Raw genomic sequence first — 17,790 nt, forward strand, 5'->3', positions numbered from 1 at the left:
CAGCCTATGGTCAACACAATACTTACTTATCCTATCTACTTGGCATGTATATATATATATCCGCCAGCACTGAGGCAAAGAAAGCATTGCTATACGTTATAAACCTTGAGTTACCTGATAACTCTTTACTTGTAAGTTAATTTCTTCTAATATTTCATTTATTTGAAAATACTATATTATCAGAGGCCTTTTCTGTTTACTCTCATTCCATATGCTGACTTATTGAGGACAACTGGTTGTCATTGAAAACTGTCCATCCTACAGGAAGTCTCCACACATAAGATTCTACATTGGACTACTATAATAATGCAAACTCCACCATATCTCTGGACTTTTATTATTCTATGTATAGCTAAATATTGTGCTGATATATAATCATTGTTTAGTGAATAAGCGAGTACGCTGGATTGTGTATTTTGGCCCCAGCAGCACCCTATAATTTAAGCATGTTCAGGTGAGTGCAGCCCTCTTGGTTTCATTTATATATTTGGGAGTCCAAGCCAACTCCTTGGTTTTGCACCCCTCCCTGTCACATGTGCCTCATTCCAGGACCCTATTTAGCCCTGACTTGCAGAGAGACCCAGGAGGAAGTATTTCCCAAGTAAGTGGATTAATCTCATAAGAGCAAGCATTAGGCTGCTAGAGTAGGACCTGCCATAAAATGGGGTACATTGACATGGTGGCAAACTTATGCAATATATGATCATATCAGGGCCGGACTGGGAAAAAAATTCGGCCCGGGCATTTTTCAAACAGAGCGGCCCCCTAAGAAGGGGGCAGGACCAGAGAGGGAGTGTTTTGTAATCACTAATGACAAGCACGCCCCGTCTTAAAGTGGGCATGTTGGTTCAATGCGCAGAGCCCCACTAAAGAGCTCTAGCATTAGAAAAAGGCCCTGTATTTGTTCTGTGCAGCGCAAGCAAATTTAATAACATGCTTGCGCTGTGTTTGCTTTTAAATTGTCTCTGGTGTCTCCACAAGTGGGATACCAGAGGGCAAAAGGGCCAGGAAAGTGTATGGTGCATGTGTTTGGAGCCTGCTTGTGAGATTGCGTGTGTGTAGAGTGTGGTGTGGTATTGTGTATTGTGTATAGGTAAATTTTATTTGTGTTCGTGGTGTAATATGTGTGGCTAGGGGCTGTAGAGAGTGTGTGTATAGGGGCATAGTGTTATAAGGGATGTAGCGAGTGTGTGCATACGGGCTGTAGTGTGTGTGTATAGGTGACGTAGTGTGTGTAGGGGTTGTAGAGAGGGTGTGTTTAGAGAATATTGTATGTGTTTGCTTACAAGGAATGTAGTGTGTGTAGGTGTTGCAGTGTGTGTGTAGGAGATCTAGTGTGTAAAGGACCCAGAGTGTGTATAGAAGATTGCATGTGTGTGTGTGTGTGTGTGTGTGTAGAGGATTAAGAGTGCATATAGGGTAAGGGATCTAGCGTGTATATGGAGCGTAATATGTGTAGTGGTGCAGTGTGAGAGGTGCTGTAGTGTATGTGTGTATATATATATATATATATGTGTGGGTGTGTGCTGTGTGAGCGAGGGTGCTGTCCGTCTGAGGGTGCTGTGTGCGTCTGAGGGTGCTGTGTGCGTCTGAGGGTGCTGTGTGCGTCTGAGGGTGCTGTGTGCGTCTGGGGGTGCTGTGTGCGTCTGAGGGTGCTGTGTGCGTCTGAGGGTGCTGTGTGCGTCTGGGGGTGCTGTGTGCGTCTGGGGGTGCTGTGTGCGTCTGGGGGTGCTGTGTGCGTCTGAGGGTGCTGTGTGCGTCTGAGGGTGCTGTGTGCATCTGAGGGTGCTGTGTGCATCTGAGGGTGCTGTGTGCATCTGGGGGTGCTGTGTGCGTCTGGGGGTGCTGTGTGCGTCTGGGGGTGCTGTGTGCGTCTGGGGGTGCTGTGTGTGTCTGGGGGTGCTGTGTTTGTGTGCATACAGGCTGTAGTGTGTGTGTATAGGTGACGTAGTGTGTGTAGGGGTTGTAGAGAGGGTGTGTTTAGAGAATATTGTATGTGTTTGCTTACAAGGAATGTAGTATGTGTAGGTGTTGCAGTGTGTGTGTAGGAGATCTAGTGTGTAAAGGACCCAGAGTGTGTATAGAAGATTGTGTGTGTGTGTGTGTGTGTGTGTGTGTATAGAGGATTAAGAGTGCATATAGGGTAAGGGTTCTAGTGTGTATCTGGAGCGTAATATGTGTAGTGGTGCAGTTTGAGGGGTGCTGTAGTGTATGTGTGTATATATATATATATATATATATATATATATATGTAGGAAACATGGGGGGATGGTTGCACTCACCTAAACATGCTTAAATGGGGTGCTGCTGGGGGCCATATTATACAATAAATACACAAGATCCAGCGCACTCTCCTATCTACTAAACAGCAACTTCAATGTTGACAGATTTTATTAGTTTGTAAAAGTTTTTTTTAAAAAACACCTAATCTAGGCAAAAAAATGGGGATTTAGTTACATTATATGATCATACATTGCATAAGCCTGCCACAACGTCAATGTACCCCATCTATATATATATATGTGTGTGTGCTGTATATGTGTGGGTGTGTGCTGTGTGAGCGAGGGTGCTGTCTGTCTGAGGGTGCTGTCTGTCTGAGGGAGCTGTGTCTGTCTGAGGGAGCTGTGTGCATCTGAGGGTGTTGTGTGCGTCTGGGGGTGCTGTGTGCGTCTGGGGGTGCTGTGTGCGTCTGAGGGTGCTGTGTGCGTCTGAGGGTGCTGTGTGCATCTGAGGGTGCTGTGTGCATCTGAGGGTGCTGTGTGCATCTGGGGGTGCTGTGTGCGTCTGGGGGTGCTGTGTGCGTCTGGGGGTGCTGTGTGCGTCTGGGGGTGCTGTGTGTGTCTGGGGGTGCTGTGTTTGTGTGCATACAGGCTGTAGTGTGTGTGTATAGGTGACGTAGTGTGTGTAGGGGTTGTAGAGAGGGTGTGTTTAGAGAATATTGTATGTGTTTGCTTACAAGGAATGTAGTATGTGTAGGTGTTGCAGTGTGTGTGTAGGAGATCTAGTGTGTAAAGGACCCAGAGTGTGTATAGAAGATTGTGTGTGTGTGTGTGTGTGTGTGTGTGTATAGAGGATTAAGAGTGCATATAGGGTAAGGGTTCTAGTGTGTATCTGGAGCGTAATATGTGTAGTGGTGCAGTTTGAGGGGTGCTGTAGTGTATGTGTGTATATATATATATATATATATATATATATATGTAGGAAACATGGGGGGATGGTTGCACTCACCTAAACATGCTTAAATGGGGTGCTGCTGGGGGCCATATTATACAATAAATACACAAGATCCAGCGCACTCTCCTATCTACTAAACAGCAACTTCAATGTTGACAGATTTTATTAGTTTGTAAAAGTTTTTTTTAAAAAACACCTAATCTAGGCAAAAAAATGGGGATTTAGTTACATTATATGATCATACATTGCATAAGCCTGCCACAACGTCAATGTACCCCATCTATATATATATATGTGTGTGTGCTGTATATGTGTGGGTGTGTGCTGTGTGAGCGAGGGTGCTGTCTGTCTGAGGGAGCTGTGTCTGTCTGAGGGAGCTGTGTGCATCTGAGGGTGTTGTGTGCGTCTGAGGGTGCTGTGTGCGTCTGGGCGTGCTGTGTGCGTCTGGGGGTGCTGTGTGTGTTTGGGTGCTGTGTGTGTCTGGGGGTGCTGTGTGTGTTTGAGGGTGCTGTGTGCGTCTGGGGGTGCTGTGTGTGTTTGGGTGCTGTGTGTATCTGGGGGTGCTGTGTGTGTTTGGGTGCTGTGGGTGGTGTGTGTGTCCTTACTACTACTAAACGCAATCGGATGCTTTATTTTGTATGTACAAACCTGTTGCGGCACCTATGCTTGACGTCAATGTTGCTTGGGGAAGTACCTGCAGCTTGTGGCAGGTTGGATGTGGCCAGTGGGCCATAGTTTGGAGGTCCCTGGTCTAGATCCTTTAGCTCTCATTCTCACCACACATTATTAAGGCAATTTCCCCTCTGTTTGCCCACTCTTGTCTATTTTTCCCCTCTATTCTTTCTCGTCTTCCCCTTTCATCATGTATCTATCTGTCTCTTGCCTTGTTTACTTTAATTGTTCCCCAGCTCACTTCTGCTCCACATACATTTTATACTAAATAGTAAACTCACTATTTCAAAAAAAAATGTACAAGACTGCTTATAGTTTGTTCATTTTTCCTTGTCTTTTAAATAAAGATTTTCAAACCAACTTGAACTTAAACTGAATTTCAAAGTTTTAGGCCAAAATAGCTGGTAACAACCTGGTAATTTACACATTAGTAAATAACATTATCAATCCAAAATTGTTGTGTACACACTCACATACATTACAACAAATAATGTGTATAAAAAAAATAGTGTTAAACTAACATTTTTTAGTATTTTCTTCACCTAACAAACAGTTAGCACTGTGCAGCACTCTGGAACATTTTACCTATTTACAAATAAACACACTTGAAGAGTTGGCAACATACCTCCTTCGTAATCATAAATAGCAATAGCAGAGATTCCGGGAGCTTGCACACCACCCATAGAAGATGCTGAAAGCAGAAATGTATTTCATAACAATCAGTGAGAAGATGATAACGGTTATTGAAATAACATTATAGATAGTTGTGTTCTGACTGAACTATGGTAAGGTAAATAATGACATCTAGAGGCAAAACCCTGCAATAGCTTTGATATTTATTATAGCTAATAAACATCCAGCCAGCCATCCATGTACTCGTCTATGTATCTGTCCATCCACACATTCTTTCCTCCTTCTATCCACTTGTCTTTCTGTCCATCTATCTTTCTATCCATCCATTCATCTGTTCTACCACCCATCTATCCATGTACACTATGGCAAAAGCTGCCCCATAATCATCTCAGGTAGGGTGAAAATAGTAGATTTAAAAATAAAAAATAAAAATTCCACAATAGTTGTCATTTTAGCCCCAGGTTTCTCCCTTTGCTCCTCCCAATTTCACTCAATTTTCCAGGTTTCCTGAAGTTTAAAGAGACACTATAGGTACCAAAGAACTTTAAATTAATGGACTAGTTTTGATGTACGAATCATGCCCTTGCAGTCTCACTGCTCAATTATCTGCCATTTATCAGTTAGATTTCTTACAGTCACAATTTTACCACATGACAGGAGGCTTCGTATTTTGCATTAAACTCTCTTTACTAACTCACACAGCAGTAAAGAAAAGTGAAAACATTAACCAATCAAAATGCAATAGGAAGCATAGTATTCACAGAGATAAGGCTCCTCCCCCTCTTTCTTTACTGCTCCATCAGCAGACAGGTCAGTTTTTGGCTCTTCCCTTACTTATCTTGTTTTTATATTGAATTTCTCATTATCTTTGATGTTTGATATAATAGGAATTTTCCTATTTGTCTCCTAGGACTTTCTGTCCTTCTGCTTTGTCTATCTCCTCTCAGGATTTTTTCCCCTGCCCTCAGGGACTTATATTAGTATCTTATATTTTATATCCTTTTCTATATATCTGGTTTCTTTTTATTCATTTGTCTTTTCTATATTTATTAATTTTATCGGGTTTTGGTTATCTCTAATTGTGGATGTATATTGCCTATTGTGGTTATTTATTTATATGTATTCCTTATTCCTTTTCTGTGTATATTGTTTTTTCCGTTTTCGGCGTTTTCCGATCTCCCTTTATGGGAGATCGGATCGTTGGTTTCGTCCTCGAGGGTAACGCTCACCCTCCTCCCTATCTGTCCTCCTCGCGGCTTCTCAGCCGCACTCACTAGCCGACACGGCGGGAAACCCCTTTCCCGTCTCTCCGGCGGCCATATTGGATCTCGCGTCTCGCGAGATTTACGGCCGCCATCTTGGGAGACCCGCGGTCTCCGTTTTTTCGGCTCCCGACCACGATATTTTCGCACACCATTCAGGCAGGGGTCAGCAGATTAGTGCATTAGTGTACTGCATACCTAACCTCCCATAAGGTGTCAGTCCCATACAGTGGTGGACCACTATAACTTCACTTATATTAGGTGGATTTTGTGCCACCTTCCTATATATATATAACTGGGTGAGGCCCTTTCAGTACTGCTGCTTTCAGGTGGATTTTGTGCCACCTATATATGTGTATTATCAGTTTAAGCCCTGTGATAGGTGGATTTTGTGCCATCCTCATACATACACATACCTGGGTGTAGCCCAGTGCAAAAATCCCAATCCACCCTGCTGGGGAAGCTGGTATTCTTATACCACATACTTGATTTGTACACGTCCACCCTGCTGGGGTGCCTACAGTGTTAATTTATATACTTATACCCTGCTGGGGTGCTATGGGTATCACTGATACCATAATTTACTGTGTGCAACACCGCAGACTGACCCCTAGCCAACGTATACCCTGTGCCACAAGATTCTACCTATACGGTCCTACTCCAAAAACACTATGGAATCTTTCTGAGGCCATCTCCGCATCTATGGAGAAAGCACTTTCAAGGGTCATGACGGCATCAGCCGATCTAACCATGCCTTCAACTAAAACCACACTCCATGACTATGATTCTGAGGCTTCAGAATCGCAGACCCAAGCCGACCCATGGCCTATTAAACGCCACTGGAAGGGCGAAAAGGGGACTGTTGTCCCGGGCAAAGGCAAGGCTCCAACCAAACGCCATAAGCCAACCTGACCTACCCCCGCCCCTCAACACGGTTACTCCTCGGATGAGGGGGAAGACCACTCGCACTCCTTGGCAATACTGGACGAGTGGAGGGCTGCAGATTCCGACTCACATGACGATGAGTGGGGCTCGGACATCGGATCCCATACCGGTTTCTTACGAGGCACGTTCCTGGATGACATCCAACTACCAGATGACCTTGCATCTGCCCAGGAAGAAGGGGAGGCCATCCTGGACCCCACTGGGCAACGCCTCTTCGACCCTCGTAATATACGACACCCACGCTCGGCGGATTGGACTCCCCCCGATCACCTCTCCGAATTTATGCACCTGTGGCTCCGCAAACCACTGGACAAGACGGTACACAACCGCCTTCACTCCGAATGTCCTCGCCCTTCGCTCCCCGATCATGTGGCTCAGACAGCCGAATTCGACCTTCATGTCTCGGGGTGGCCGTGACCCCCGAAGAGGCGTGGAAAAAGGATTCCACGGAGTCCAGGACAAGTTGCTGGACTCCATCGGCCCACTTGCCCGCATCATGTATTTGGCGGACAACGCTTTTCAACGAACTGACCAGTTTGATACCAGCATGGTAAAAGAATGGGCTCATGATATAAGGGAATGGGCACAAAGGTGCTTCTGTTTTGTTGGTAACACCAACGTTGCCCTCTCCTCTGAGAGGCGTAAAGCAGCATTGCTCCGCATTGACGGTAAGCTGGTGGAATTGGGCACCAAGGAGTTAGGACCGCTGGCACAGGGCAAGTTGTTTGGTGAAACTTTCTTGAAAGAACTAAACAAACACGTTAACATATTCACATCCCTGAATAAAGCTCAGTCTTCAATGAAGCGTGTCTTCAGGGGCTACCCCAGTCGGGTGTTTTTGGACGGGCTGGCCGCCACAGGGGCCGTGCAGCCAGCCGCTTCTGGCCTACAGGCCCCCGTTCCCACAGACCTCAGCCCTTCTACCCAGAGGTGGGCTTCAGACAACCCTTCTCCTATACCGAGGAGCTGACCGAGTCAGGGGACCACATGGGCGTGGCAGAGCACGCTTCCCCACAGGTAAACAGCCCTTTGACTCCCGTACCTTTTCCCCCACGTACTGCAGGTCGTATCGCTCGATATTTCCAGACCTGGACCACCATCTCCGCGGATGCTTGGATCCACCAGACGGTGCAAGGCTACATCATCAATTTCGTGGACATCCCGCGCCAGACTATTCCCCCACATGCTACACGAGGCTCAGCGGAGGACCGCCGACTCATCGACGACGAACTGCAGGACCTCCAGACGAAGGGGCGATCGAATCCGCTCCAAACGAAGGGGGTTTCTTCAGCAATATCTTCCTGGTCAAAAAGAAAACGGGAGATTTCAGACCAGTCATAAATCTAAGGAGGCTAAACGCGTACGTGATGTACCGACATTTCAAAATGGAAGGCATCCACCTTCTAAGAGACCTCCTTCAAGACGGGGACTGGTTCACGAGATTGGACCTCAAGGACGCGTACTTGTCAGTACCCGTCCACGTCTCATGCCGACAATTCCTCAGGTTTCACTGGAACGGCCTACCATGGCAGTTCACATGCCTTCCATTTGGCCTCAGCTCAGCCCCATGGTGTTTCACCAAGCTGCTGAAGCCAGTAGTTGCACATCTACGAACACAAGGCATTCGTTGCATTATCTACCTGGACGACCTGCTACTGTTTTGCTCAGACAAGTCCAGACTGACTCAACACACGCAATATGCCATCCGATTCCTGACGTCCCTAGGATTTGTGGTGAATCACCAGAAGTCGGCAATATCTCCAGCCCAGATCATACAATTCTTGGGCTTCGAGATAGACTCCACGTCCAGCACTCTGCGACTGCCAACGTCAAAAATCACTGCCATCAAGAAGGAACTACGCCGGGTCCTCCGTTGCCACTCCATTCCACTCCGCAACTTGGCGCGAATTGTAGGTCTACTATCCGCTTCCATCCAGGCAATCTTCCCGGGACCGCTCCACTACAGAGCGATGCAGCGCCTGAAGACATCCTTCCTTCGCCGGAACCCTTCCTACGATTAGACCATCCCAGTAACGGAGGAAGTCAAACAAGAACTCAGCTGGTGGTTGGACAGCATGGAGGCATGGAATGGCCGTGCCATTTTCGGGAGTTCACAGTCCTGGAATCGGACGCAAGCCTCTGGGGCTGGGGGCGCGACTTGCGAAGGCAGGTCGACAGGCGGTGCCTGGAGTTCCCAAGACCTCAACCTCCACATAAATTGTCTGGAACTCCTGGCCGGGTCGTTCGCGATCCGCAGCCTAGCAGGAAACAAGTCGAACTGTTGCATCCTCCTCCGGATGGACAACATCTCTGCGGTCCGCTACATCAACCACTTGGGAGGTGCACAATCCCGACTCCTCTCGGAGATAACGAAGCGGATCTTCGATTTCTGCCTACCACGCAAAATCTCCCTCATAGCAGAGTATCTCCCGGGAGAGACGAACCTGACTGCGGATTGGTTCTCACGCCACTGGCGAGACAGCAGCGACTGGAGACTGGACCCACAGATCTTCCAGCGTCTCTCATGCAGGAGGGGTCCATTTCCCCTGGACCTGTTTGCGTCACGCACCAACAAACAGACGACCAACTATTTCAGCTGGCTCCCGGACCCGGAGAGCATGGCAGTGGACGCATTCCTCCAACCATGGCCAACCAGAGGAGCTTACGCCTTTCCCCCGTTCGCCATGATAGCGAGGATGATTCAGTACCTGAAGACCCAACGAGGATCTCTTCTCCTCATCACTCCCCTATGGCAGAGCCAACCCTGGTTCCCGGACCTCCTGGCATCGTCCTTCATGGATCCGCTCCTCATACCATCCTACCCAACACTCCTCACCGACCCGAAAGACAACCCTCATCCTCTCATTCTGGAAGACCGTCTCGCCTTAGTGGCTTGGACTCTTTCAGGGGTGCCTGGAAAACCAGCGAGTTATCGCAGGCAGCTAGAGATCTCATATGGGACTCATGGGCTCCAGGTACCAGGCGTTGTTACCTATCAGCTTGGACTTCCTGGTCCTCTTGGTGCAGTGAACGGAACATTGATCCCTCTACAGCCCCTGTGACGGCCGTTTTGAATTTTCTTTCCTTTCCTTTCCTTTTTACGCGGACCGTTCTTATCGCTCTCTAAACGTAGTCCGCTCCGCGATTTCGGCGGCTCACGTCCTGGTCATGGGAATCCCTGTAGGCAAAGAACCCTGGTCTGCAGACTCAGGGTCTCTTCCTCGGGGCAACTGTTGGTATCTTACGTTAGGCCTCACGTGCCAGTCTCGGTTACTACCCTCACCAGGTGGATAAGATGGAGTCTATCATTGGCGGGAGTGGACGAGACTTTCGGAGCTCACTCCATTCGTGGAGCGGCGGCTTCTTCGGCCTTCTCGGCGGGTGCTTCTCTGACAGATATCTTAGGCTCCGCGGACTGGTCGCGAGAATCTACCTTTTGGACATTCTATTTCCGCCCGAACTCGGGAACAGCCTCATCTCTCCTACATAAGCGTTAAAAATGCAAAATACGGAGCCTCCTGTCATGTGGTAAAATTGAAGATTATGCTAGCTTTAGTGTACCTATAATCTTAATTTTAGTAATGACAGGAGGCGAGTATTTTCCCGCCCATCCCTCCCTTGGGAGATAAGGCTTACGTAAGTATGTTTGACTCTGTATGCTTCAGTCTCCGTTTGTGTTTGCTCACTCGGGACATTTATTGGCAGTAGCCTTGATCGTTTCATTATACTTGGTATTCTGTTATCGTTATATTCAGTTATATGTTATTCCTGTAACTAATCATGGGCTGTTACCTTTAATTCAACCAGTTTCCAGACCAGTTCCTAACCTATTTCACGTTCTCTTTCGGAGTAATTCTGTGGCTTTACAGCTCATTATCAGGACGGACTCCATTACAACTTCGCCTGTTCAACCTTCTTTTTGGATTATCGCCCGTTGGCGCCTGTTATGGAACTTTGGACTCTTTGGACCTGTATTCATGATGTCGCTTTCTAAAGAGGGGGAGGAGCCTTATCTCTGTGAATACTATGCTTCCTATTGCATTTTGATTGGTTAATGTTTTCACTTTTCTTTACTGCTGTGTGAGTTAGTAAAGAGAGTTTAATGCAAAATACTCGCCTCCTGTCATTACTAAAATTAAGATTATAGGTACACTAAAGCTAGCCAGTGGCGTACACACAACCCATGGGGCCCCGGTGCGAAAACTGATCCGTGGGCCCCCCCGCGCGCGCGCTTACGCTGCGCGGGCAGGGGCCGCAACACATGGCGGCGGGCACCGGGTCGCAGGGCTGCAACCTGTGTGACCGCAGTATGTACGCCAGTGCATGCATAAACACATACACTTTAAGGACCACTACAGACACCCAGATCACATCAGCTCAATGAAGTGGTCTGGGTGCCAGGTCTCTAGTTTTAACCCTGCAGCTGAAAACATAGCCGTTTCAGAGAAACGGCTATGTTTCACTGAGGGTTAATCCAGCCTCTAGTGGCTGTCTCATTGACAGCCGCTAGAGGATTTTCTGCGATTCTCACTGTGAAAATCACAGTGAGAAGACGCTGAACGTCCATAGGAAAGCATTGAATAATGCTTTCCTATGGGCGGTTTGAATGCGCGCGTGGCTCTTGCCACGCATGCGTATTCGGAGCTGAGAGGCGGAGAGATTCCCAGCGCCAAGGGAGTCCGGCGCTGGAGAAAGGTAAGTGCTTAAGACACACACACACAGACTCTCATGAACAGACGCACACATTTACTGACAGACACACACTCAGTGACAGACATACATACACACTCACTAACAGATGCACACAAACATACTCAGTAACAGACACACACACTAACACACACTCTAACACACACACACACACTAACATACACTCACACACACACTCTAAGACTAACACACACACGCTCACACACACTCACACTCACACACTAACATACACTCACACACACTAACACACTCACTAACACACACTCACACTCTAACACACACTCACACACTAACATACACTCACACACTAACACTCACAAACACACACTAACATACACTCACTAACACTAACATACACTCACAAACACACACTCACTAACATACACTCACACTCACAAACACACACTCACTAACATACACTCACACTCACAAACACACACACACTCACACACTCACTAACACTAACATACACTCACACTCACAAACACACACTCACACCCTAACACACACTCACTAACACTAACACACTCTAACACACACTCACACTCTAACACATACTCACTAACACTAACATACACTCACACTCACAAACACACACTCACACTCTAACACACACTCACTAACACTAACATACACTCACAAACACACACTAACATACACTCACAAACACACACTAACATACACTCACACTCTAACACACACTCACTAACACTAACACTCACAAACACTTTTTTTTTTTAAATCCCCCCAGCCTCCTTACCTGTGGGAGAGCTGAGGGGATTCCCTGGGGTCCAGTGGTGCTGCTGGGCTCCTGGGGGGCCGGTCACCCGGTGGGCAGGCAGGCTGGCGGGCGCGCGAGGGAGCACTGTCTCCTGGGTGCTTCCTCTTCAGCTCCCTCGCGCGCCGCGTACTGATGCCGGAGCCGGAAGATGACGTCATCTTCCGGCTCCGGTATCAGTGCGGTGCGCGAGGGAGCTGAAGAGGAAGCACCCAGGAGACAGTGCTCCCTCGCGCGCCCGCAGTACCGGCCAGCCGGATGACAGCAGGGCCAGCCTCGGGGGGCCCGGAGGTGGCCGGCTCCTGGGCCCCCCAGGAGAAGAGGCTGGCCCAGTGACATACATACCGGGTCGCAGGGCGGCCGGGCCCCCTGGTGGGCCGGGCCCGGTCGCAGCCGCGACCCCTGCGACCCCGGTATGTACGCCACTGAAGCTAGCATAATCTTCAATTTCCTGCATGTGACTTACACAGCTTTCCTTAACATGTTCTGTAATGAGAGATCGAATATGTAAACCTCCATTATTGCACTCTGTTAAATTTAGAATTTATCTCCTGCTCTGTTAATAGCCTCCTAGACCGCGCAGGAGGCTCCAGTGTGTGATTTAAGTTACATTTACAAACTTCTAAAGCAAGTTAACACCTGCTTGAAAATGAAACAATTTATTTCATACAGGCTATGTCAGTCACAGAAGATGAGGTGTGGCTAGGGTTGTATTCACAAAAATGATTTAACCCCCAAATGGCAGAGAATTGAGCATCATTGAGCATTAAGACCTCAGGGGAATGATTTATGCACTAAAACTGCTTCATTAAGCTAAAGTTGTTTTGATGCATATAGTGTTCTCTTAACCCCTTAAGGACACATGACATGTGTGACATGTCATGATTCCCTTTTATTCCAGAAGTTTGGTCCTTAAGGGGTTAAAGAGGGCAATTATCTTATTACACCCAAATAATTCTGTTGATTTTATCTGGACCTAAACTCAGTAAATATAAGATTTTCCTTAGGCTTGAGATAATGAAAAATATTTATGCCAGAACCAGTTAGCATTTTTTTTTCGGTTTGTATGTGAATAAGTTTATTCACTTGCACAAGAGACCGTGAGATGTGATGTAGGGGTGATTTTTTATTTTTGTTACATTTTTATTAAGCCATTTATTTTATGGTTCCATCAGTTGAGTTTAAACAAACCATATTTTAACATTTTGTTAAAATATATCTGTGTATCTATAGTAATCAAATGTAGTGTTATTATGTGCGTTTCACCTGTTTTATTTGTATTACATTTTTCTTTATTTTGCTGTTAGTGAACGTAAAATCAGAGTGATGCAATACATATTAGCGTCTCATAACATGTGACCTGCACAGAGGTCTTAAGTAACAGTTATCAGAGTAACAGTGTTCCCACGTAGGGGAGAGAGCGTAGACAGTGCAGTTCATACGGAAAACATTTGCAGTAATACCTTGTTTCCAACACTTCTCTGTGTTGCGTCTTTACCCTTCCCCTTGTGCCTGTCGTAATGTGGCATATCACTTGCACCTGTAATGAAGGGTGTTGTCATGTTGTCTTTAGATGAGTGCGGGTATGAGAGTATTAAGGGAGGTGCCGTATATTCCGTACTTCACCTGTTTTATTTGTATCATTTTCAATCAATCTTAAACTTACTTTTTTATATCACACATGAGGCTCTTGCACGTTCTAGCAGGCTATTAGCAGAGAAGGGGTTATGGAAATTAAATATGACTACCATTTTAACACAATATTTGTGCTTTTATGCCCATAACTCTCAAAGTTTTACGTTCACCATTGAACATATATTCCCTGCATAAATGCCATTTTTAAGCACTGAAAAAGTTAATTAACAGACCTGTTTAACCAGTTCAGAGTCAGGAGGGAGATTGATGGGTAGGGAATAGGCTGGAAGGAGTTACATGTTACTCTGATGATTGTGAAGCTGTTTTGTGGATGTTTGGGAGTTGGTTTTTGGAGTTCGTTGGGGATAGCAGGGATGTAGCAGTACAGGGGCACAGGCAGACTTACTAATTTTCTAATGCTACAAGTATGTGCTCTAGGTCCATAGTTTTATGCTGGGACATGAAGTTTGATCCATCCAGAGCAGCAGAAACATTTATCTCCATTTCATCTAAGATCCTGGGACGTTAAGTATAAAACTGTATAATTGTGCCATAGCTTTTATACTTGTGTTTAGATTAATATGTTTGGATTGCGTTTGATATGCTTTAACTGCAATCATGGGAAATATACGATTAGTATTGCAAAGTATAATTGTCTAGTTAGTATTACAAGTGTTGACCTAGAACATGTTTATTAATATTTGTTATATTTTTCTAACATCTTGTTATTAAACATTATATTTTGCTGCACTCTGAATGAGTGTCATTTGGTCTCTACATGTTAGGATATAACTCTGCCAAAATATCTTATGCAGCTAATAATCTAAAATTAGAGCTGTACTAAATTAAAGGGTTGGTTTTAAATGCTTGCAAATATATGTAGGTTTCCATTAACTCTATTGTTAGTGTAACTAGATGATGTCTATTGTTAGTGTAACTAGGTTACACCAGGGCACATGACAAGTGGCCATCTTGATGCTCTTTGAAGCACATAGTTGGCAGCTATCTTGGTTCTCCTAAAAGTTTAACACAGTAGGTATTGTGAAACCTTTTGAATTGTGCAAATTAATACATCCAAAACCACAAACCACAACAGCAGGAAATAAGGAATTCTAATTCAAACACACTGTGCTATAGAGGAAGTTTAAACATTAGATCCGATTAGATCTCTCTTTACAGGAAATGTAGGGAGACTGTGTGAGTGACATTCAGAGGAGGTGTGGTTAAGCCTGCATTAATAAATTATTTAACTCCTTATTGAAAGAGACTTTATAGCAAGATTGTATACAATATCCCATTAATGTCAAATGGCAGCTTCTATATTGTGATTTATTTACAAGATTGTGAATTATGGAGAGCTGGCAAATGAACTGCATAGTTTAAGGTAAAATGAGTTGTAAACATAATGGATGTGGACATGTTATTCATTTTGGACATTTTGGTCTTAACCCCTTAAGGACACATGACATGTGTGACATATCATGATTCCCTTTTATTCCAGAAGTTTGGTCCTTAAGGGGTTAAAGGTGCAAATCTCTTGTCAACTCTCCATAAATCTCATTTTTTTAGCTCAGTCCTTACATGGATCGAACACTCACCAAGCACATGAAGATTTTCATCTTTTGGCAACTCCTCATAGAGTGCATCCTCTCTTGAAGCATCAGGTTCCAGAATACAGTCATAGTCTTCATCATCATCTTCTACTATTGCTCTAGGTGGAGGATCTGGGATCGCCTCATAATCTTCCTCTGTGTTATTTGGAGGAGCAGAAATATCTTCATATGTGTCCTCTTCATCACATATTTCAACTGGTGGTTCTATATCTTCTGCCTCATTGTCATAGAGAGGAGGTGGTATAGGAGGGGGTTCCTGATAATCTGGATCTATCAATATCTAGGAATGGGAACAGTAAATGTAGCAATGCACTTCCATTTGACAAAATTAAGATTCTTATACAGATGCACCTACCTCTCTTTCTACAGGCTTTGGTGGCGTAGAATTTCTAGGCACAGGCACAGGAGCTTGCACGGGAAGCTTAGGAGGCAACACATTGTTACTGTCCATGCTCTGCTGAATCTACAACAAGATGTTACTCTGATATGTTACACGTGTATTACAGAATATCTATATTTTACAACATAATTTGCCACTTTTGTGCAATATGTATAGAAAATTAAAAATTCCTTGCTGAAGACGCTCTCAATGATCCACACTAAATATTAGTTTGGGCTATTGTAATTGCACAAGAATATATTGGCTTCCAGGGATCCCTTGTATATTATATGGAAAATTATAAAATAAAGCCTATTTTCTGTGAAAAAGAACAAACCTATTCCTAGCTGTCCAGGATTACAATGTTATTGATGAAGGTTTCCATGCACAGAGCAAAACATGCTATTGTTATTAGCTTCACTTAAATCTCACTCCCGCCATCGGCTGTAGTTATAGATGCACCATGTCCTATGTCTGACATTACTGTGCTCCTGTGAGAGTCCTGCCACTAACCAAGCCCTGTTTTTACCACACTGCCCACAAAAGATTTCCATTGTCCAAAGCAATCATGACACAGAACATCCCGATGTAATTTGTGAATGTACCAATTTATTCTTAAACAATCTCAACAATTAATGGCAGCTATTTCAGTCCTCCAAACAAGCCTGATGATTTAAACATAACTTCAAAATGTATAATTTAAAAATGTCATTTTTCTGTTTTTATTAACTTATTTATTGTACTGACTTGACTTATGTGGCAGTGAACTCTCTCAAGCCAATGCCAGGACACAGTTATTTACTAAAGTGAGCATATAAATTGAATTCAAAGTGAATTTCACATTTAAGGTCAATATAGCCAAACTAAAAAGCTCTCTAAGTCAGTTATGTTTTCAGTTGGGTACTCTGGCCTTAAATGGACCCTAGAGACACCAAAATAGGTTTAGCTTAAAGGATCACTATAGTGTCAGGAAAACAAACCCGTTTTCCTGACACTATAGTGCTCTAAGGGTGCCCCCACCCTCAGGGTCCCCCTCCCTTGGCGCTGAAGGGGTTAAGACCCCTTCAACTACTTACCTTAATCTAGCGCTGGGCTCCCTCAGCGCTGGTGACCTCTCCTCCCCCGCCGACGTCCGAGTGGAGCGGAATGCGCATTCACGGCAAGTGCCGCGCACAAATTAAAACAGTCCATAGGAAAGCATTGCTCAATGCTTTCCTATGGAATTTCTGCACGCTGGATGCAAATGTCGCATCCAGCGTCGCAGATGCGCCTCTAGCTGCTGTCAGGAAGACAGTCACTAGAGGTGGGATTAACCCTGCTATGTAAACATAGCAGTTTCTCTGAAACTATGTTTACATATGAAGGGTTAAAACCTGAGGGACCTGGCACCCAGACCACTTCACTGAGCTGAAGTAGTCTGAGTGACTATAGTGTCCCTTTACTGAAGCCGTTTTGGTGTATAGATCAAGCTTCTGAAGTATCGCTGCTCAATTTACTGCACTATGAGTTAAATCACTTTTGTTTCTAATTATACAGTGCTTGCCACACCTCCCCTGGCTGTGATTGACACAGCCTGCATGGAATAGAAAGGTTTTATTTTCAATCAGATGTTACTTACATTAAATGTTTTTCTCTTTAAATTGAACTTTAATTACATACAGGAGGCTCCTGTACTTTAGTGAATAACCCTGTCTATGTCCTGACATTGGCTTGTATTGAGATGTCTACCTACTTCTCTCCTAGTCTTCAATCATTTAAGAGGTCCCTCAAAAGCCATCTCTTTAGAAAAGCTCATGGCCTCCCTGAGCAGCTTCTGTTTCACAAACCCGTCTCTTGCTCTTTATTAAAGGGCCACACTTCACTCTCACTCTTCTGCTACTTTTCCACCTTTTTGTTTGGTTGCTATCCCACTTGATGCCCAACCTGTATTATTTTTTACCCGACCGCCTCTAGATTGTAAGCTTGTTTGAACAGGATCCTTGTCAACCT

At 45.1% G+C, this 17,790-nt stretch overlaps 1 protein-coding gene across 1 annotated transcript in view; it reads right to left on the minus strand.

The window, feature by feature from the left end:
* LOC134603319 (src substrate cortactin-like) overlaps positions 1 to 17,790 on the minus strand; it is a 59,173-nt gene that overhangs the window by 6,046 nt on the left and 35,337 nt on the right. The window contains exons 14-16 of the mRNA XM_063449176.1: positions 15,778 to 15,885; positions 15,408 to 15,702; positions 4,472 to 4,537 (exon numbers count right to left, since the gene is read on the minus strand). Coding sequence (XP_063305246.1) covers positions 4,472 to 4,537; positions 15,408 to 15,702; positions 15,778 to 15,885 — 469 coding nt within the window. The remainder of the gene's footprint in view (positions 1 to 4,471; positions 4,538 to 15,407; positions 15,703 to 15,777; positions 15,886 to 17,790) is intronic.

Source organism: Pelobates fuscus, chromosome 3 (genome assembly GCF_036172605.1).
Source record: "Pelobates fuscus isolate aPelFus1 chromosome 3, aPelFus1.pri, whole genome shotgun sequence".
NCBI lineage: Eukaryota > Metazoa > Chordata > Amphibia > Anura > Pelobatidae > Pelobates > Pelobates fuscus.